Source organism: Achroia grisella, unplaced genomic scaffold (assembly GCF_030625045.1).
Source record: "Achroia grisella isolate CSIRO2021 unplaced genomic scaffold, CSIRO_AGI_Agris_v1 utg109, whole genome shotgun sequence".
NCBI lineage: Eukaryota > Metazoa > Arthropoda > Insecta > Lepidoptera > Pyralidae > Achroia > Achroia grisella.
The window spans coordinates 4,498,113-4,521,010 of record NW_026712573.1 but is presented as its reverse complement, the minus strand read 5'-3'; the positions used below and the strand labels follow the sequence as shown (position 1 = coordinate 4,521,010).

The 22,898-nt window shown below is 33.7% G+C and overlaps 2 protein-coding genes across 3 annotated transcripts in view; one reads left to right on the top strand and one right to left on the bottom strand.

The window, feature by feature from the left end:
* The window catches only part of LOC131848199 (uncharacterized), a 32,886-nt gene extending 24,590 nt beyond the window's left edge, over nt 1-8,296 (top strand). Inside the window, exons 4-7 of the mRNA XM_059197985.1 lie at nt 3,460-3,528; nt 5,348-5,542; nt 6,325-6,517; nt 7,270-8,296. Of these exons, the coding sequence (XP_059053968.1) occupies nt 3,460-3,528; nt 5,348-5,542; nt 6,325-6,517; nt 7,270-7,295 (483 nt within the window). The 3' untranslated portion in view covers nt 7,296-8,296. The remainder of the gene's footprint in view (nt 1-3,459; nt 3,529-5,347; nt 5,543-6,324; nt 6,518-7,269) is intronic.
* A 6,686-nt stretch (nt 8,297-14,982) lies between these two features.
* LOC131844423 (proline dehydrogenase 1, mitochondrial-like) overlaps nt 14,983-22,898 on the bottom strand; it is a 54,737-nt gene continuing 46,821 nt past the window's right edge. Inside the window, exons 7-12 of one of the 2 annotated variants that reach the window (XM_059193307.1) lie at nt 21,855-22,134; nt 19,808-19,945; nt 19,098-19,202; nt 17,903-17,950; nt 16,564-16,726; nt 14,983-16,144 (exon numbers count right to left, since the gene is read on the bottom strand). In XM_059193307.1, the coding sequence (XP_059049290.1) occupies nt 15,939-16,144; nt 16,564-16,726; nt 17,903-17,950; nt 19,098-19,202; nt 19,808-19,945; nt 21,855-22,134 (940 nt within the window). In that variant the 3' untranslated portion in view covers nt 14,983-15,938. The remainder of the gene's footprint in view (nt 16,145-16,563; nt 16,727-17,902; nt 17,951-19,097; nt 19,203-19,807; nt 19,946-21,854; nt 22,135-22,898) is intronic. The other variant, XM_059193315.1, reaches the window with a different exon arrangement.

The following is a 22,898-nucleotide window of genomic DNA, read 5'->3' as shown; positions in this document are numbered from 1 at the left end:
TCTTCGAATACTGGCAACTGGTAAGATTAAAATAGTATTTAAAAAAAGAGAGAAATCGACCCTAACTCGAATACCATAAAGTTGATTTTCCTTTCTCATTAATATATCATAGCAGTTTGTTTTTAACTTGCGTATGACTCTGTGGTATGATGTTTAACGTGTATTGTTATTGTACGGTGCATACATTTCAAAAATTATATTTTAATGTAGGTACATACATTTCTTTCATACATTTCATACATGTCAAAAATTATCTTTTAATGTAGGTACACACATTTCATGCATGTCAAAAATTATCTTTTAATGTAGGTACATACATTTCATTCATACATTTCATACATTTCAAAAATGAACTTTTTATGTAGGTACATACATTTCTTTCATACATCTCATACATTTAAAAAAATATATTTTAATGTAGGTACATACATTTCATACATGTCAAAAATTATCTTCTAATGTAGGTACATACATACATTTCTTTCATACATTTCATACATTTCAAAAATGAACTTTTTATGTAGGTACATACATTTCATACATGTCAAAAATTATCTTTTAATGTAGGTACATACATTTCTTTCATACATTTCATACATGTCAAAAATTATCTTTTAATGTAGGTACATACATTTCTTTCATACATTTCAAAAATGAACTTTTTATGTAGGTACATACATTTCTTTCATACATCTCATACATTTAAAAAATTATATTTTAATGTAGGTACATACATTTCATACATGTCAAAAATTATCTTCTAATGTAGGTACATACATACATTTCTTTCATACATTTCATACATTTCAAAAATGAACTTTTTATGTAGGTACATACATTTCATACATGTCAAAAATTATCTTTTAATGTAGGTACATACATTACTTTCATACATTTAAAAAATTATATTTTAATGTAGGTACTACATTTCTTTCATACATTTCATACATGTCAAAAATTATCTTTTAATGTAGGTACACACATTTCTTTCATACATTTCATACATGTCAAAAATTATCTTTTAATGTAGGTACATACATTTCTTTCATACATTTCAAAAATGAACTTTTTATGTAGGTACATACATTTCATACATGTCAAAAATCATCTTCTAATGTAGGTACGTACATCTCTCTCATACATTTCAAAAATGAACTTTTTATGTAGGTACATACATTTCTTTCATACATCTCATACATTTCAAAAATTATATTTTAATGTAGGTACATACATTTCTTTCATACATTTCAAAAATTATCTTTTAATGTAGGTACATAACACCCCATGTCAGACCCCTTGTATTTGGAAGAAACTTAAAAATAATGCCAAAAATATTAGATGAATATATTTTTAATACGAATATTGTTTTATTTTTGTTCATCAACTTTATCCCTCACTAACAATACTAGTAGTAGTACATAACCTGGTTTATACCGCTAAAGATATTGAAAGATATACGAGTAATTCAGAATGTTATCAAGTTCAAAATAAGCACACATTACTTGCTTAGATAACAGAGTAATATTACTCGTAATAAAAACATTTGTAACACCCATATGTATACTACGTATGTATAGTAAGTACTTACGCTGCGGCGCCGTGAGACTCGTCTACCTCATCTATTAACCAATAGGAGCGCGCCTCTCGTGTTTAACGGACGATATAGGAGTAAGGCAATGAGTGTCCCAGTGACATCATTATAATATTTTCTCGTTAAATTTTATTGTAATATACACAATTTCGCACTAAATAACGTGTTACCCCGTTACACATTTCTAATAATGAAAAACCTAGACCAACCCTGTTCACTTAATCTTACAAGATCTGACTTTAAAAATTACGATATCCTCATATAGCCTTTCATTTCCCCTTTCAATACTTTTTCGCATTAAAAAGTAGCCTTTCTCAGGGTCTACATTATCTGTCTACCAAATTTCAATTAAATCAGTTCAGTAGTTTTGGCGTGAAAGCTAGACAAACAGACAGACTGAGTTACTTTAGCATTTATAATATTTGTAAGAATATCGCTATTAAAAATAGGGGTTGGTGAAAGACGGGTGAAAATTTAGGCGTGTATGTATTTTCAATGTAATATTATAAATAAATAAAAAATTGTCCATAATACAAAAAAATATTTTTTCGGGGTAGGCCACCCCTATGACTTAGGGGTATAAAAAATAGATAACAACCCTACCTCAGACCTGGCAAGTATACATATCAAATTTCATCAAAATGTGGGAGAAATATGGCAACTAACACTGTGATACAAAATTTATATATAAGATATAGCGGAATTCTCATTAGGGAAAAGAGGGGTACATCGTAGAATACATGAAGTATATACCAGTAAATTAATTGTAGCTAAAACCAGTCTCTTACACATAACGATTGAAATAAAAAATCATATAGCCCGATTTTGATACGTACGAGTATAAAAGTATCAAAATCGGGCTATACGTATAGCGCAGACGCGTTACAACATATCAAAAAAATAGGCATGGAATGTAAAATAAACCATAACATAATAGGTATATACATTGGCACATAAGCCATATCTGCAGAGTGTCGGCTAACGATATTATACCTACACATTTACATTGAATCTTGAATCGTCCCTAATGAGGTACACGATACAGTTACCTACATATCTATTATATACATATCTTTGCAAAACAGATGTCATGTAGACTGAATTGACTGCCATCTATTTTCATGCTTTGTTACTAAGCACCCACTAGTAATCCGAACTGCTTCAGATCTAGCGACATCTAGCGGCTACGGTGGCGAAATAAAATAGCCCGAAGAATAGCCCGAGTTAGGAAGGAACCATTTTCTAGTATGGGATGGGGTATCTGTATGTAATATTATGTTATCTGTGGTATTGTCAACTGTCGATGTTGCAGTAAGCAGTGGGCGTCTTCCAAGTTGAAATGATGATGATACAGTAAACACAACAGTCACACAAGACAAGTCCACGTTTTACTTGGTGTGTAGATAGCACTGTGTGAATTATTCTATGTTTTTAATGGAATGGTGCACCCACTTGCACTAACAATATAAGGAGCACCAGCGGAGGATGTTAGGATGAGTATGAGGTCAAGTTTGTCGTCGATTTCGCAACATTTTTGTAAGCAAGTTGCCCATTCGTCTTCATTATTTACAATTCCGTCCACCCGGTTATTAATATTATGTTAAAATATTTCTAGATATATATAATAACTTATAAAATCTGTCTATCTGTTTGTTACTGTTACTTTTGACTTGTTACTTTTGACGATTAAACCATGATTTTAATGTTAAAGTAGAAAGTTAAAATTGATCTTATTGTTAATGATATTTGACGTGACTGTACATTGTATCACGAGTACGGACATTGGATATATTTTATCACAGACATAACAGACGAAGTCGCCCGTAAAAGCAAGTATGTAATAAATAGTAATTTACTTTCGTTTACAGTGGTACGGTGTCTGTGTGGGTGGGTGGAGCTGTGCTTGGAGAGCCTTGTTCGGTGCAGGCTGTTTACAGGTATGCAAACGCAGTAAAACCAATAGAATTGTAGCATTTCAACTTAAGTTAGAATAAATATACATATATATTGATTTGATAGCCGAGGTAGTCTCGTGGTTTAACACACTGCCTTACTTCCGATGACCGAGGGTTCGATTCCTCTCACGGTATAAACACTTGTTGTCTTGTACGCGTTGTATATAGTAACGTTGTGTGCTAAATCGCTAGACCACCTAGGCCTAAAATATATTTTAAAAAATGTACTTAAGTATTTTTATCAGTTATCTAGTGCGATGTTTCCCAATTAGTGGTACGTACCCCCGGGGGTACATGAAGTTGCATCCAGGGGTACGTGCGACTATCAGTAAAACAAACATACACACACTCACAAACTTTCACATTTATAATATTAGTGTGATTGCTACAATAAGGGGTATGCAAGGTTTGAGGTATTTTTTGAAGTGGTACGCAGCAAAAACTATTTGGGAACCAATGGTCTAGTGTGACCAATACAAGTGCTTAATTTGACTCTATAAAGTGCGGCGTAAATTGCGGAAAGTAGATTTTTTTATAAGGATTATAATGGAATGGAGCATCCGCCAACACTAACGGTTTAACCTGATGAAGAACCAGTAGTGGATGATATGTTAGGTCAGTAAGCCCCTGTTGGTAAATTGATTAGGATTTATCACGATGGTTGACCGCGTGAATATCAACCTGACAGTATACATTGCTAGCAGCAGGGTTATTAGTCCACATTACTGAGTCGCATGTCGCCCTCGAGTTACGCCTATGCCGTGGTACGTATGTAGACGAGCGTAATAATGAAATAAGCGTGCGAGTGGTACCTGTACACTAGTGATCTCTCTCTCTCTTCTTCTCTTTCAGCATAAAGTCCACTGCTGGACGTATGCCTCTTGCATAGTTTTCCACTTCTATATGTGGCGCATCCGTCGCCGTCTTTTTGAGGTCGTCAGACCATCTGGCGGTTGGTCTGGCTACGCTTCTGCTTCCCATCCTAGGTCGCCACATTAGGGATCTATATGTCCATCTGTCGTCATAGAGATGCTCGGTATGACTCAGAATGACTTCTGCCGAATACCATACATTCGGCTGGGCTTTTTTTTAATTACATTGTACAAAACAAAGTCGCAATCGCAGTCTGTACGTCCCTATGTATGCTTAAATCTTTAAAATTACGCAACAGATTTTGAAGCAGTTGTTTAATAGATAGAGTGATTCTAGAGGAAGGTTTATATTTAATATAATACATGTATACCCGGGCGCAGCCGGGACGAGTAGATAGTTGATGGTAATAGTATGGTGCGTCTGGCTGTGGGAAATGTTGCTTACGCTAATAGGCCAATAACAATCTCCTTTCCCCCTGTCAACGGTAGTTACTATGACCACAGATAACATAATATTACTATGTAATATTATATTATCTGTGATATTACCTATGACTGTATGTGCAGGCATTGATCTAACACAAACTCTGCTTAGCTCGTGACTATAAAGCGTATTGTGAATTGTCCAGGGTCGATATTATAAATGCAGAAGCAGATGCAGAGCTTGTGTTGGATAAATAAATAAATAACCCTAACAATTAACACAGCGCCATCTAGTCCCACGGTAAACAGAGCTTGTGTTATGGGTACTCCACAACTGATATGATGTAAATACTTAGTAATTTTTGTTTTTTTTTTAAATACATACATAATATATATAGAAAACACCCAGACCAGTACAAATAATGATATTCATGAATGCAAATACAGGAGTTGATCTAACACATTTCTACTTAGTTCGTGAATTGTCATGATAAGCACATTTGCAGGCACTGGCGGCGGCAACGCTGAGCATGGCGGCTGCACGGGGGCGGCGCGGCGCTCTAGCGGCGGGCGGAGCGGCGGCGCACGCGTCGCTGATGTTGGCGCTGCTGCGGTGGAGGGCCGCGCGCACAGACCTCGCATTGCCAGCTGTCGCCGCCGCCGCTTGGGGTGCCTGCGCCGCGCTCTGGGACGTACTGCAGGTCACACTTTTATCATTTTATGCTCAACCATAAATTATGATACACTTTCATCATTTTTAGACTCATACATAAATTACATCACCCGTTGGTGTGACAGAAGGGGGTTGCCTAAGTGTGACATAGAATGAAGCATTCTGCAGGTCACGCTTTCATCATTTTTAGGCTCATCCACAAATTACGACACACTTTGATGGGAGGGAAGGGGTAGCCTAAGTGTTACAAAGAATGAAACGTGCTTCCGGTCATGCTTTGATAATTTCTAGGGCTCATCCATAAATTTATTCACACGTTGATGTGACAGAAGGGGGTCACCTAAGTGTAACAACTCTGCTTGGGCAGTCGTGATTTTGGTCCCCGTTTGAATTGGACTGAATTGGGGATCGGTCAGAGGGTCGTCGGGGGCTCCGGAGTGTAGCGCCCTGGCGCGCGCAAAAAACTCTGCGATTAAAACTATTTTATACAGTAGGGAAAAAATATAATCTACAAATTTTTACATCATCAATAAATATTTTTGAATTTGAATATGATTGTTTGTTGCGTGTAAACGTTTATTTATTTATTTATTTTAGATAATCAACAGCTTATTTAAATTTATACATAATATATAGTGTTACATAGTAAAGCCAATAATACATACCTCAAGAATTTATTTTTAATATTAAACTTATATTTAAGTTAGTTATTTAAAAACGGTACAGCAGGTCAGAGCCAAAGATAAAGATCTGGATAGGTTGTTAGATATATAATAAACGTTCAGTAGATTGAACAGTGAGTGTTGCCAGGTGGGCGCGTGCGTGGGCGGCGCGGGGTGGCGCGGACCGTGGGCGGCGACGCTGGGCGCGCGCCACGTAGGCCTGGCGGCGGCGTGCGCAGCGCGACAGTTCGTTTGCGTGCGCGCGCAGCTGGCAACACTCGCCGCCGCGCTTGCCGCTGCGCTGCTTGCGCATGCCGCCCTTGAGCTGCGCCTGCGCCGTGGTACGTATGAAGAAGAGCGTAATAATGAAATAAGCATGCGAGTGGTACCTGTACATTAGAGATAGCTACAGTCATTCTGCCGAATACCGAATATTCGCTAGGCTTCATTTAATTGATGATAATGGTATGGGCATCCGCCTGGGGGAATGTTGCCCTGTCTTTACGCTTGATGGGCACCACTGGACGACGAGCAAAAGGTCAGGTCAGGTCAGGTCACGAATACAAATATTTGCATCGTGGGAGAAATCGAACCCGCGACCCTTAGAAGTAAAGTGAAGTGCTAAACCGCTAAACCACCGAAGATGTCAAAGAGTCCGAGCAAGATAGATTGTATCTATAATATCTATTTTGTATCTTAAATAATCAGACAAAGTGCGAAATAGGAGATAAAAGTTTGTGAAGAAAATGTCGGTAGTAATATCTAGTCCTATCTGTTATGTGTAATAAAATAATCATTTTTTAGGCTGTTATATGTTTATATTTATACATAAAGAAAAAGGGTTATAAGGGATTGAAAAGGAGATGAAATATTGTATGGAAGTGTCGTCATTTCCAAACCTAGAATCGAAGTTGTATCGAATTCTGTATGTAAATTTCTCATTTTTGAAGCTACAACGATGGAACTTTTTTATTTTCGCTTTTATTGGGTTAGATTATATATATATTTAACTATTTGGTCCTGGACACTATTTTACGCGGACGAAGTCGCAGCTAGTGTGTAATAAAATAATTAACTATCTATCTGATTTCAGGTGAAGCAGGTCGGCACAGGTCCTAGCGAAGGGCCACGGCGACGCAACTCGCCTCATTAGCGCCCGCGTCTGATGACGCAGCCGAGGACGGCGTCGTCGCCTGTCACGTCATTAGCTAATAATTATATGATGTGATGACACGTCTCCATAGAACAGTGATGACTATAATCAAACGACATGACGCAACTGACGTTTTAAAGCTTCAACAGTGCCACTGTGATTCTCACACTAAAGTTTACACTTTTTAATATTAAGTCGGGATATAACACGAATAATTTTATGGTAAATAACTGCCTTTAAACGATACGTTCTTTTACCCGCGATCTGTAATGCTATTCTGTATATCTCCGCGACATGTTTATAAAATATAATCGACATAACATATTTTATTTCTTTTTACCGTAATTATACTTTTATAAATTATAAAGTACACAGGAGGGCACGCGATTTAGCGCGGAAAAGCCAGGGCGCGCTACCGTAAACTATTTTTCATGTTCTATTTCGCGCGTGTTTGCGTATGTGAATCATGTCATTTAACTTTCTTTTCTTTATTCTATTACATAGATTTTACTTTCCAATACACAATTAAGATTTTAAAATTATCAATAACTCTTTAATTATGTTTTGTTCTATAGTCAGTGTCCGCCATTTTGCAGTGATAATTATTACAGACGCTAAAGTACGTACGAAAGAATGCGCGAGCTGGCGACGCGCGCGGTTTTTTTTTGTTCTCTGTGTCTAAATTTACATGCTCATTATTTCCTGCGTGAAAGACTATTAGCGCGTGAAAGAGCATACGTGTAAAGGCAGTTATTTAGGAATTTATTTATCTCGACGTTTCGACTAAGTTGCACTAGCCGTAGTCACGAGCTGACTGGAGTACAGCGATGTCAATGTCGGTAGGTGTCTGTAAGTTTTTTCTGATGTTCTAATAAATACTAAACCGACATACTCACTTACGAATTTATATTACTATAAGCATTATTTAAAAAAAAAACTTGTATCAATTTCGAAATTTTGTAATTCAACTTAGGAAATTAAATTATTGTAACTCATTATTATTCAGTTAGTAAAAAAAATCATGAAGTACAAATACATAAAAACTAAATTTTGAACAAGAACAGTGTTAAATGAAAGGCTTCCATTTAAACGATATAAGTTATTTTTCATTATTTAATGCAATATTGAACAATTAAATGATTTTATTATATTTTTTATTTTATCATATTATGCAGCATGCAAGGATCCCATTCCTCCAATGCTATACTGCCCCTGGTTCTAATAACGCAAGTTGGTCGTTTCACATGTGAAGTTACAATGAATAAAATTTTTTAAATGTAATATTTATTACGATTTGTACATTAGATTTAAACATTTAGATAATAAATGTATCTAAATGTTGAGCAAATCATATTGTTATTTTTACAATTTCATGTTTATATACCTACAGCAATTAAGTATCTAATAAACAGCTTTCATCATGGGCTGTGTTGTTTTATAAACATTCTTCTATATCTTGATGATTTGTTGATTGATTTACTTTTATAAACATGTCATATTTCAACATATCAAATAATATCGGAGTACCTATTGATAGTATCTTTCAACCAACGTTAGATATATTTATTAAATTCATGATGGATCTTAAACCAGAGAAAGCTTTGAATATTTCTAACAAAATTATACAAATAAAAACAAAAATGCCTTTGACTTACATTCTATTGTACACTGTACACAATTTCGCACAATAATTGAATATATTACAAATTTAAAGTACCTAATGATAGAGACAAAATTACCTCAAATTAGGAGCATCTTTTTTGTAATAATAACATTAAAATAAAGAATAATGATAGACATAAAAATAGTCATCTATACTAATATTAGAAAGAGGAAAAGTTTGTTTGTTTGTTTTTTTTGTTTGATTGTATTGAATAGGCTCCAAAACTACTTACTGTACCGATTTAAAAAATTCTTTCTCCTCTAGGAAGCTACACTATCCGTGAGTGTTAATATTCTTAGACAATTCACACAGTGCCATCTAGTCCCAAGCTAAGCAGAACTTGTGTTATGGGTACTAGATAACTGATAGATATACATAGACACAATTTTGTTTGTAAATACATAATATACATAGAAAACACCAATATAAAGAATCCTACTCATGAATGCAAAATGTTTGTGCCGTGCGACGAATTGAACCCCGCGAATATTGAAAGTAAAAAGTGTAAACCGCTAGATAACTGGGCAGTCAAAAGACTCACATTATAAAGTTCGGTCTGAACGAACTATTTGCAAAGACGTAGCAACCAAGGCACTAGTCGAACGGTATTATTAGCACGGTTCGTTCGGACGGAGTTTAATCGTTTAAGGAGTTTTAAGCTTATTTTCGCCACAATATACCTATCATCATTTCATCAAAATCAAAATGTCCATACCTATCCTTACTAATGATAAAAATACTCACGTGTGACTATCTATACCTTTTTATGACTAAACAAATTTAATAAAGTTCAACCATCATATAATGAAGATGAAGGATGTAGGTTGTTTCTTATCCGAAAAGCAGACAAATTAGCGAGTAATAGCTAGTTTTTCTATGAAATATTGTTGTTGATATTAATGTGTTAGATTAACTTTGTATTAATTGTAAAAGAAGAGTAAACTGACGATTGTTGACTGATACATGTTGCGTTTTATTTTTTAACCTTTCTACACCTTTACACGACCCGTTCTTTCACACCCTTCCGATCGAACCCCGTCCAATTCAAACGGGGATCGAAATTACGACGGCTGAGCCGAAGGATTCACCTTAGCGGTGCCCTCAGACTAGTCTACTGTGGTTCTTTTTTTGGGATATTTTATTATTCAGCATTTAAAATTACTACTTATTTATTATACCTATATATATGTGGAAGGAGGATTTATGCGTATTAATTTTATTAAAAAAAAATTGAAGGTGTTGACAGAACGATGTAAGACGATGTAAAGACGTAAATAAATAATTAAATATTGTAAGTCTTTTCTTCAAGTCCACTCACGATATTACCACATATATGTATATAGTACCAATAGTATAGTATATTACTAACAAATGGAGTAGTAGAAAAAATATTCAGTTTTTGGCACCATCCTGAACGTCCTTTCCTTGTGGGGGTTTTTTTTTATGGATGATAATGGAATGGTACACCTTGCGCTAACAGTTTACGCTGGCGGGACACCAGTGGAGTATGATAAGATGAGCATGAAGTCAGGTCAGTTAGCCCATCGTGACAAATTCACCAAGAATTTATCACGATGGTTCCCAGGGGGAACCGCGTGGAGGTCAACCTGACATGGTACATTGCTAGCAATAAGATAATCAATCTACATTACTAACAATCCCCACAAGGAGGGGGCCTTGTGGGGATTAGACCCATAGCTAGTAATGTACCATGTCGGTTCGACCTCCACACGACCTTTTCTGGAAATTATCGAAGTTCATTCTATATGGATAAAACAGCCACGATGCGCTAACTGTCCTGACCTCACGCTCGTCTTGGCATTCTTCAGTGATCGTCAGTATGTAGTGGTAGAATAAAATAAAACATGACTATTCATATTATCATTATCATATATTATTTCAAAAAATATAATTTATATTTCTCTAATTAAATAGTCTGTTGTATTTCCGTCGCCGGAGTGTGAGTTAGAGAGGAGGGATATAACTATCCCAATTTTTTTTCGTGTCTGCCAGATTGGAAGTCACGATCTTTGATGTATGAATCCGACAGGAATCGTTAGAAATAAAAGCCAATATAAACATTAACACGTACTTTATTTCAATATTACTAGACTAAACTAAGCCATATTTCGCCGTCGCTAATAACTAAAATATGAAAATTAAGCCATTTCCTTTTAAACTATTTGCCGTTGAATTATAATTAATTTTCTCATAAGATCACCCCGCCATACATTGGTAATCCTTTAACGTGAAAAAAAAAATATTCTTAGTTCCTGATACTCACAGTAAACAACATCATTTCAATTATATTATCATAGACCATAAGAAAACAAACTGTACGAGATAGAATAGGACAGCAAAATGTGGTGTCTCAATTTTTAACAACCTACAAATACCTGCAATAGGTACGAACTTTTCGTTACATCCAATACTCTAAATATATCTTTTAATAAGCTGACGGCCCTCATGTAAGTAGTCACCATCGCTTATTGACATGAATAGATCCGTAGACATCACAGTATAATATCCTGTGACGCCAGTGATATTTTCATGTGTTATAGTTCCTGACGGTTGAGATAATTTGCCTCCTTACTTCCATTCTCCCAAATCCTTTGGAATATACCAAGCTAGAGAAAGAGAAAGAGATTCTTAAGATTTTGTCCGTCTCTACTACTGAAGCTAATATTATAAAGACAAAATGCCGTCCAAATAAGAAGTTCATGTGTCAACCACACAAATAATCCTGATTAATGGATTATTATCACTTAGGAAATTGTATAACTTCGACTGCAAAATGTCATCTCCAATATATACCGATTATAGCTACGCTTTATAAATGCTATTCCGTTGCTACAAGGCTGAATGTTGATAATTGTCACACTTCGAATTATGTATCACCTATACATCACGGTACACATTAAGAGTGCGGTAGATGGTCGTCAAAATGTGACAAAGGATGGGTCAATTTTAATATCTACATTTGATTAAAAATATTGGCGGGTATAATCTGTGACAGCGTTCAGCGCTACAGACATAATCTGTCTTTTGTATTTTTAATATATACATCTACTTAGAATGTTCTTTTTGACACAATAGTGTCAGTGATTTGCAAAGCGTCATGAAACTAATTCAAATTTATCATAACTTCATAATATATTCAACTTAATAATGACTAAAGATCTTTATTAATAAAGTAAATTACATTTTTATAACACATTGGCAAAATCATCGGAACTCCGATGGAGTCATTGCGTAAAAAAAATAAATTCTGACATATTACGTACAGAATTAAAAACAATAATAAATTATTTGTATTTTATATGTAGAAATTAATGAAGAATGAATTAAATAAATAATTATTATGTAAGTTATATGTTTTAATGATTATTTATGACACCATTAAAAATACTAATACACAAATTTCAAACGACTTTGAAATAGGCATAAACACGATATTTCATTACAATGTTAATAATCAATGAAGATCCATACAATAACATATAAACATTATTGTCTTATATAAATGTACCCTAAATATCTAGTAAATTTAATATTAAATCAATAAAAAAACTGTAGTTTGTATAGTCTTATAACTTATGATACTCGAACAGCATTTATACAATGCTTTTGCCTTCTCAGATCTGGTTATGGTCTATACGGTTTATTGAATTAATTAATGAAACGAGATAGAGGGCTAATATGATCACGGTTCATTTGAAAAAAGAAAGAATCCGTAACTGTCATTAAAAAAGATTTAGTATCTTTTTTAATGACATCCAGTCTGATATCCAGTTTAATAAATAGATATATTAGGCAACTGGAATATTGATTGGTATATTTCCGCAAAATTTCTATATAAATACAAACACAAAAGCTATAATAAGCGGATGCTTATAATTATTTCTGCGTAAAATGATAATGATGTCAAATTTCTTTGCCATTAAACTAAAACATAAATCAATAATTTCCAAAATAATATACAACCATGCCATTCTAAGGGAAAATAAATATAACTAAAAATAAAAAAAAATACTCATGAAAACGATCCTTGTCTTTATTAAAAGTCTATACGTAAAATATTCTAAAAATAGCATCACATAATTAGCCGATAAGAACATTGTAAATTGTTTATAAATAAAATTTACAAGAAACAAAGATTCAAATAATTTTACACATTGCATAAATAAAACAACAATACAACATAATACTAAAAATAAAGAAAAGAAAACTAATTGATAGTTATGCGGTCCAATTTTAATGTCCGTTGTATGGCTATGTATGTAAGGCTACAGAGATGTATAGATATGTATCTATATGTATAATCTACGTAGCCTTACAATGCATTAATTAATTATTGTTACAATAACTTAAAATAATTATTCGTAGCCTGCGACTATTACTGTAGTTCCGCCGTTACATTACCTTTATCAATAACACGTTCAACTATCAATAGTTTCCATTTAAAGAGAAAAAGCTTTTGTTGAACCTATAGTTAGTTAGGAACTGCGAATATCAACATTTCTACATAGTGATTGAGCTCATAAATCTTAAAAATTTGTCATAATTATTTTTATACGAATTTAATAGTTGACATAAAAATTTAGATAACAAGGAGTCCGAATTGTAAATGAATGTAAATTGGTTAAGTTTATTTCATGTACACGCCTATAAATGTATTAAATTTGAGAAATATTTATAAACATATGGTGTAGATTGCCTTGACTTAGTTATTTTAATAACTTAACCATTAGTAATGCAATAAGAAATTATAATTGAACATTTTGTATCTGAAATACTTTTATTATTATGTTATAATTAGATTTTCAACATTTTTTACGCTAAAGGCGGTGCCCTGGTATATATTAGACAGATGATAGTCCGCAATTAGCGTCTTCGTACAAAATACAAGAGATTACAAAGCGGTTGATTACGCTTGAGTGAGATTCATCCTAATTATTTTATTTTTTCAGCATCATATAAAAGTTTTAAGTAAAATAAAGAGAAATCATTTACCAAGACACTATTTCAGTGTGGTAAAGTAATTCTTATTCTCTTTCTTCTTTGCTTCTATAAGTAGTTTATAAATATTCAACCATTTCCACTTCATGGAAGTATGTTATAAAATTCATTTTATGAATTTAATTAACAAAACATTTGACAAATTTTGAATATATTTAAAAAAGACGTAGAAGTATCACATCAGCAAGCTGTGAAAATATTTTTTTGTACGAATGATTCTGTTTTTCAACATTCCAATAATATTTTACGAATGTCAGCAAACTGATTGATAACCGAGATGATAACAATGAATGTTTTATTAGCATTGTAGCGCTAATGAAATTATTTTTATCGTCTCTCTTAAATAATGATAATTCATTGGAATTTATTAGCTCTTTGATTCATTGACATTCGTTTGATCGAAATTTTAAATAATTATATTGTTCACTATTAAAATGTAGTAATTGATTAATTTATTGTCAAAACCTAAATAACATGCAATGCGTAAATCATTATAAGTTAAATTGACAGTTTCATTAATGATATTTTAGCTACATAGCTACAATAATCATAAATTAACCATTCACAACATTTATAAGTAATCATTTATTTCTCAAATCGCAACGTTTAATATTTTGCGTAATGAAAATTAAATAAGAAACGAGTCAGTGCGACCGGCGCGTGTTTGAATTCATTAATTCACAATCATTAATCTATTCACACAATAAAATACCGATCCCAATACACTACTGAAAATTTAAACCTCCTAATATCATATTCTAATAACAATACTACAGAATCCGACATATTATTGTCTGAACAGAAGTTGAAAATTCCGCCAGTCATCCTAGGATGGTATTACTAAAACCAAATTTCCGTGTAATTATATATTTTTACCTAAAAGCAAAATGAGAATGAGTGCAAACACGCACGAAGGGCGACATTTGTCATAATGACAAACTTATCTTTTTTATCTGTTTTACATATTCTATCTTCTCAGATCTGTCAGAGTCCCTAAAGACCAGTGGACACTTGCTCACGATTCGAGTATGCTATTAGCAGCAGGTTAACTTTTGACAAATTCAAATTGAAATCATGTCGAATAGATGATAAAAAGAAACGCTATTTATCTTTTTTTAGCATTATCGAATATTTATTTCACAGATACGTTAGATCATTTACGTTCCAGTAACATAGCTTATATCGGTCGTGTCTAAAAAAATATTCTTATTTGATTTCCACTTAAACACTTTCAAAGTCAGCAATAAACTCGCTTGAAAGTGTCTGCTTTCCGTAACCTCTGCTCAGATATTGAAAATAATAAATAATAACCTAATCGACATGAGATTGTCAGACGACTTTCAAAAGTCTGTACAACAAGTATGGAGCGGAGCTAAACTGTTGAAATGAAGTTTGTCATATTGACAAATGTCACATATGTGTGTTGACAGATATTGAAGGGTTGTTCTGATTTGCGGTCATTACAAACATATTTCTAAACAAATAAATAATTAAACATTAAAATAAATATGGCGGTACCTACATTTTGAATACAACCCTGCAATACAATTATCGGAATTACTATAATTATAGTTACAAGGACGTAAAAACTCAATGACTATTCAACACATAATAATTGTTTATAACAGCGTACTACGTAACCCTACTGATGTAAGCGTTGATAAATTAAATTCGTTAATAAATAAAATACTGAATCAAGCACTAAATCAATTTATACACTTAAATTTAGCCATATCTCACACTGTCCATTCATACTATGGGATTAGGTCGTCGTCCAGGGACACTGCACTCGAAAACGAATCCTAAACAATTAGTTACAAGTTCAATTTTGAAATCGCAATATTCACTGGACTCAATTTGTCACGCTACAAGCGTGTGAACCGTACAACGCAAATTAGACTATAACGCAATGATTGAAGGCTAAGATTTACACGGGCGTGTATTTGCCTTCAGGTTTGTATAAGACCTGACCGGTGAAGATACGACGGAATATTTCCTTGAGGATGAGTCCCTTCTCTTTCTTGATTTTGACAAGGAAGCCGCGGTTCTCGTTGGCACGCCGCGATAAGTACGGCAAGACTTCCAACACGGGCCCATATGGCACGTACTTGTAAGCCGAGTAGCCTGCTTGACCTGGAATGAAGAGTTACCATAAATTATTATCTACAAGCTGACCCACCCGCACGACTTCGTCTGCATCACACTTATAATTATGTATTGCCCAAATTACATAATATCTTTTTAAATTATAGCCTGTGGTGCCCATGTATATGGGCGACAGTTACCACTTACCATCAGATGGACAGACAGCCTATTTGCTATTCCAATTACATGAATAAAAAACATTGAATTCAAACTTACCAGGCAAAATGTGGGCATGTTTAGTATTGCGTTTACTATAACGTCAAGAAATGAGAATATCTATTGATATTAAGTGGGTACTTAATATCAATAGAGGCTCTCGCTCAAATGACCATAATTTATTTTTTATTTTTTAAGTTTTAGAAAGCTCTAATTAGAAAAAAAGTAGTTATATAAAAGTGTATACATACCTAATGGGAAGGTGATGTGATCGCACATGCCGAGCAGCTGTCCGAAGCAGACCACCTTATCATCAGGCTTTATATTGTGCTCCTTCATCAATTGAATGGCATATCTGACCGTATCCTCGTTGTGGGAGGCCACCATGATGCCTAACCGACCTTTCTGCTCTGCCTGAAATGTTAATCATTTTCATTAACATTTTGAAATATATATAAATATTTTATTAAATAATATCATTGGTCAAAATGTTAAGGTATATTGCTAGCATGTTGACCAATGGTAAGTCGGGTCAACCTCCATTCGGTTCCCTCTGGAAACCTTTGTGATTGATCTCTAAGAAATTCGCCACGATGGACTAACTGACTTAACTTCATTCTCATCTTATCATCCTCCACTGATGCCCCGCCAGCGTATACCGTCAGCACAGGCTGGTTGCATCACGTCATTAAAAAATATATTAATTTACTATCCGTATTCTCCGATGCTATGCCGAAGTAAACTAAACTAAAAAGTGTCCTATGTGTTAATCTAAGATATATTTTATCTGTATACTAAATTTCACTTTAATCCATTCAATAGTTTATTGTATAATATTATATTTATCTTACAAAAACCTTATGTATACATTTGTATTTGTGAATTATACATCTTATGTACTTAATTTATTGAATGAAACTACTAAAATATTCATAATTGAACATTAATCATCTAAATCTCATTACAAAGTACTGAATTACTAAATACAACAGGAATGTTACTACTATTCAATAAATCTATAATAAGAACAATGTTTATCGAATAATATGTGTTTTGTAGAAATTACGAAATGTGCCTAAATAATACATATGTAACAAAAAATCTAATTGTACGCATATGTCGTAATTAGATTGTAGAATTGATCATATCATAGTCTAATATTTGACTATATTATAAAAATCTAAGATATAAAGCGATGTGAGCTTTGATCGATTAATGATAAGAATTACTAAACACGCCTATTTTATTAAAACGTTAATTATATAATAGTAAAATTAGCTGTCTATCAATGTGTTATATGTAGAATTAAGTACACGTGGCTACCGAGGAAGCACGTTTGTGATTAAGATATAAAATTACACGAAAATACTCATACATTAAAAGGTATCAAACGGCACATTAATGTGTTTACATAACTACATTACTTTGTGATATTTACAATTCTGTAATCTGGCCACGACATATGAAGTTTCCATAATAATTGTTTTATTGAAAGATATTTGTTTAACAATCTCCATATATTTTGAGATATCGTATACTACATCAAAATACGTAGTTACGGTGCATTAAGACCTAAATACATATTTATACCTTGCGTTTCTCTTCGTCACTTAATTGACTAGTAGATTTCCTTGACATCTGCCAGGCAAAGAGCAGCGTAAATAGATACAATTTAGGTTGAATTTAAAAATATATTGTAATTATATGTTGACTAATAATTTCTACATACAGTAGCATATCTAATGTTTAAAGTAATGTTGGTTAGATATCGTAAGCGCAAACATGCGAATCATGCCTTATCCGAGTTAGATATATATTAGATTAGGTAAGGCATCGCTTACTCCAGGAATACATTGTTTGACCAAAGATCTTCTAATTTAAATCTGATGCCTTACCAAGGAACATACTGATTCGCCAGAGGTACAGAAAACTTTACATATAATTTTGTATGTTCCCCCAGCACTACGCCTAGTATAGACAAATGTACCATAGAGTAGCCATAATACTTTTTACAGTACATTATATGGAAGGTAAATTATGCTAAATTAAGGCGCGTAATGCCTTATTTGTGTTAGATGATAATTATTACAAATACACACAACAGGCATTGGAGACAATAAATGTCTTTAATAAAATGTTGTTCATGTCCCCACCTCGTTGTGCCTTATGTATTTATGGTGGACAATACTATGTAAGGAGTAGATAAGCAAGGTTAATCATGCAAAATGAAAAGGGACGACTATAACTTTTCTAGTCGTAATACAGTTAATAAAATTTTGTAAAATTCTAAACAAAAATATATTTAGGAACTTGTTATTATTTTATGATATGATTTAAACTGTACAATTATGATTATTCATTAAAATTGAAACCATTTGAAAATATCAAATATTTTAAAATATTCTATATATATATAACTTTTGATACTAAAAAACTATATATAACTTTTAGTTTTAGTGATCGGTGTTTTGTTAATTTCACTGCGTTTCAGTAACTCGGTTTCTACTTAGAGTTTTAGCGATTCAGCGAAGTTTACTGAAAATATTATGTCACTTGCAATGAACCAAGTCGAGATTTCCACCACATGGTTTCCCCTGAAAACCATCGTGATGATTTCCTGGAAATTTTATCACGATAGGCCAACTGACCTGACCTCATCCTATTATCCTCCACTGGTACCCCGTAATCGTATACCGTTAGCGCAAGCGGACGTGCACCATTCTATAATCATTCAATAAAAAAAATAGATATACCTGCAGTAGGCATATACAGTAATACAGCTTACCCTGCTCAGAATCTCCTTTAGACATTTGTGGAAGGATGTTGTAGTGGCTTCAATATTCTCGCAGGATGGGTCTTCGTAGCCCATCGCAGCTGCCCTGGCGCGTTCCTGTAATTATAATATCGAAAATAAGTGAAAAATTACAAGTCAAACAGAATTTTTACATATAATAAAAATACAACTAATCGCTGTCTGTACACGGAAGATCCAAGAATCTTTATTTTGATATCTTATATAATATCTTCTTTATTTATTATATTTTATGTTTAATAACTTGTAGAAAATTGTCGTAAGATGTTAAGTGCGCCATATGTCCTTGTACTTTGCTAATATGTGCATTGAAGTTATATAATAATAATAATAATATATATATATATATATATATATATATATATATATATATATGAGAATAACTATTATTGGAGGCAGTTATCTGGTCTGAGGTTTTTCTATTTATATTAAACTAGTCTAGTTCCGAACTAAACAAACCTAGATCATAAATCTAGGTTTGTTTAGTTCGGAACTAGATGGCGCTGTGTAAATTGGACAAGTTATTATTATTGTTTTTATTCCTTAATATTTCTTGAAACTTTCGGTATGTAAACCTTAGAACGTTTCTGGTAAGTAATTCTATTGAATATGTATTAATATATAGATATATATTGATAATTAAGATTATTTCAATTATTTTCTTATCAATGTTAGTAGCTGACCTGTTCTATATACGCGCCGCGCACCAGCTTCGCTCCCCAGTAGAAGTTCTGCCGCTGGGCCTGCTCTAAATCGGTGACGATCTCGTTGTACGTATTCTTCAGGTAGGTCTGGTAAGTGTTGAATACTAGGAACTTATCCTGTTGGAGAAAAATTCATCATCAGCATAAGAGAAAATTTACCATTGAATTAACTTTTAGACATTTGAAATTTCATTACGAAATGTGTGTCGTATTAACAGCCTTTACAGGGACATGTTTTTTCACGCGTGATCAGGACCGTACGCAATTTAGCGCGGGAATGCCAACGAACGCCATTATTTCGCGTATGTTTCATTTCATTTTATTTTACTATTTTAATTTCCAAAGACACATTTACGATTTATAATTATCAATAACTCTATAATTGTCTTTGCTCGATAGTTAGATGTCCGCCATTTTGCAATGTTAATTATAAAAAGTCGCTAAAGCATGCCTTATTGAAGGACGCGTGAATGCTATTAACATTATAAACGCGAAAGCTTGTGAATATGGATGAATGGATGAAGTTACTCTTTCAGGCAAACACACTGTACTGATTTTGCTGAAACTTTACAGTAATAGGTATATCTTATACATCAGAATAACACATAGGCTAGAATTTAAAAAGATATCATATAAAATGAGCGAAATGTCATGATAAATGTCAACTAAGTGCGATGAAGTCGAAATTGCGTGGGTTAGCTAGTATTAAATAAACTAACGGTCCATGGTCGAATGTGTCACGGATACGAAATTCCATCACGTGGATCGTCCCACGTGATGGAATTTGGTATCCGTGACACATTCACTCGTCTTATTTTACATTCGAATTACATTTGTTATCTTTTAGACATGTACATCGGACCTTTATGGACCTTTATGGACACCCATAATGGGTAAGAATATGCCATGGATACCAAATTCCATCACGTGGGGTACACTTAGAATGTGAAATAAGATGTCGAATCTTATTTCACATTCTAAATGTATACACGACTTTTATTATTTATTTATTTCAATACTAGCTTTTAGCCGCGGCTTCGCATTGAATACATTAAATAACTTCATTAGGCACTGTCTGCTAGATGGCGCTGATTTATAATTGATTTATAACTTCATTATTGGCTGCTAGACAGCGCTGAAGTAGCAAAATGTTGATATTTTATTTTTTTGTTTCATATAAAAAATATTTGTTTTTTTTAATAAAAAGTATCCTATGTTCATTCTAATACCTCTAAGAACATGTGTACAAAATTTCATCTTGATGGGTTCAGTACTTTTTGCGGGAAAGCGTAACAAATATCCTTACTTTCACATTTATAATATTAGTAAGAATTACAACACCATACCAGGCAGGTCATGTTAGAATGTGGCACGGATATCGAACTCCATTCTAATCCTTGTTGTTAATTAAATATAAGTAAATCAATATTTATTTAAAAGAGCAACACACAAGTTTCTTGCTTATTCTTCTTGTGATGATTCTGCATTCCGAATAAGCGGTAGAATAAAAAAACTTGACTATTCAAAAGTGCCCAGTACCCATTAAGTTTATTTGAATAACGATTATTTCTATTTCTATTTCTATTTCCATCACGTGGGTCGTTAGCTTATTTCACATTCAAATTGTATACACGATCTTATGACATTACACTACACTACATTACATTGTATATAACAAGACCTTAGAACCCTAAGTGTTCTTGTATAGTGCAGTTTTAGAGGAGCTTCCTCGAGTGTACACTTAGATTGTGGAATGAACTACCTGCCGAGATTTTCTCACGAGATTACAGCATGGGGTTTTCAAGAAGGGTATATTAAAGTTTCTCAAGGGTCAGCAAAGCGCATGTGATACCTCTGGTGTTTCAAGCGTCTATAGGTTACAGTAACTATTTACCATCATATAGGCCGTAAGCTAGTCTGCCACCATCGTAGTATAAAAAAATCTTAAGACTTGCACTCCTTTATGGACGGGACGCCCAAGGTGGGTATTCCACAAAACACATTACATAGTTAACCGTATACTCACTTTGTTATACCTCCTCATCATTTCCAAACAGATCCTGGATATGGCAGGTTGGAAGTAAGTCTGCTCAGCATCAATCATGATCCTCACATCTACTTCGTTGGCCGCTTGGATGATGTGGTTCAAACGTCGGAGCATGTTTCTGAACATCTCCTCCTCCTTGGGGGATATTTGGGAGATGAGACGCCTCATTTGCCCAGTCTTGGGGTCCGGCACTCGGAACGAGTCGGATAAACCCATATCCTTGTCGAGAATGTTCGACCAGGGGAACAGGTGCACGATTCTGGAATTGGATAAAATTGTGTTGTTATTAATATTCTCAGGATTAGGAACAGGTGCACGATTCTGGAATTGGATAAAGCTGTGCTGTTATTAATATTCTCAGGATTAGGGAGATAAATAGAGTTGCCAGTTATGGGTACTAGAGGTCCCATTCCTAGCGTAGCCAATAAGAAATAGTAATTAATAATAGTAAAATAGGAATTATTCAAATAAATATTTTTTTCACATTATCCAATATCCCTATTGATTACTACAGTTAACTACTGCAGTTGAGAAGAATTAGGAGTAATTCAAATGGAGAGCTTTTTTATTTCATTAATAATGAAGCATACAATTTTACGAAATCAAATCAAAATGTCTTTATTAATATTACAGACTCTCATAATATTCCAAATCTATCGTCAGTTCTTGTACATGACTATAAAAATATTAAGGATTTTAGATTTATTTTTAAATTAGGGAGAAATTAGTGCCCATCAGCATATTTTATTGCCTTTTGTCAATTAGAAATAATATAATCAGTGGCCGTAACTCAAACAGACCAGTCTCCACTCTCCACAAGTACCACCCGTTCATGAGTATGTCGGATAAGCCAGCAATCATGCACTCAACCACATTCGGAGCACATTGACCCGGCCCACCACGCCACGTGTAACTAAATAACTTCAAAACCAAATTAATCTAGAATACAACTGCACTGGGGGTGTACGGTCAAAAATAGACAATAGGAAGATGTAAGTAGTTACCATCTATTTTAAATTCATG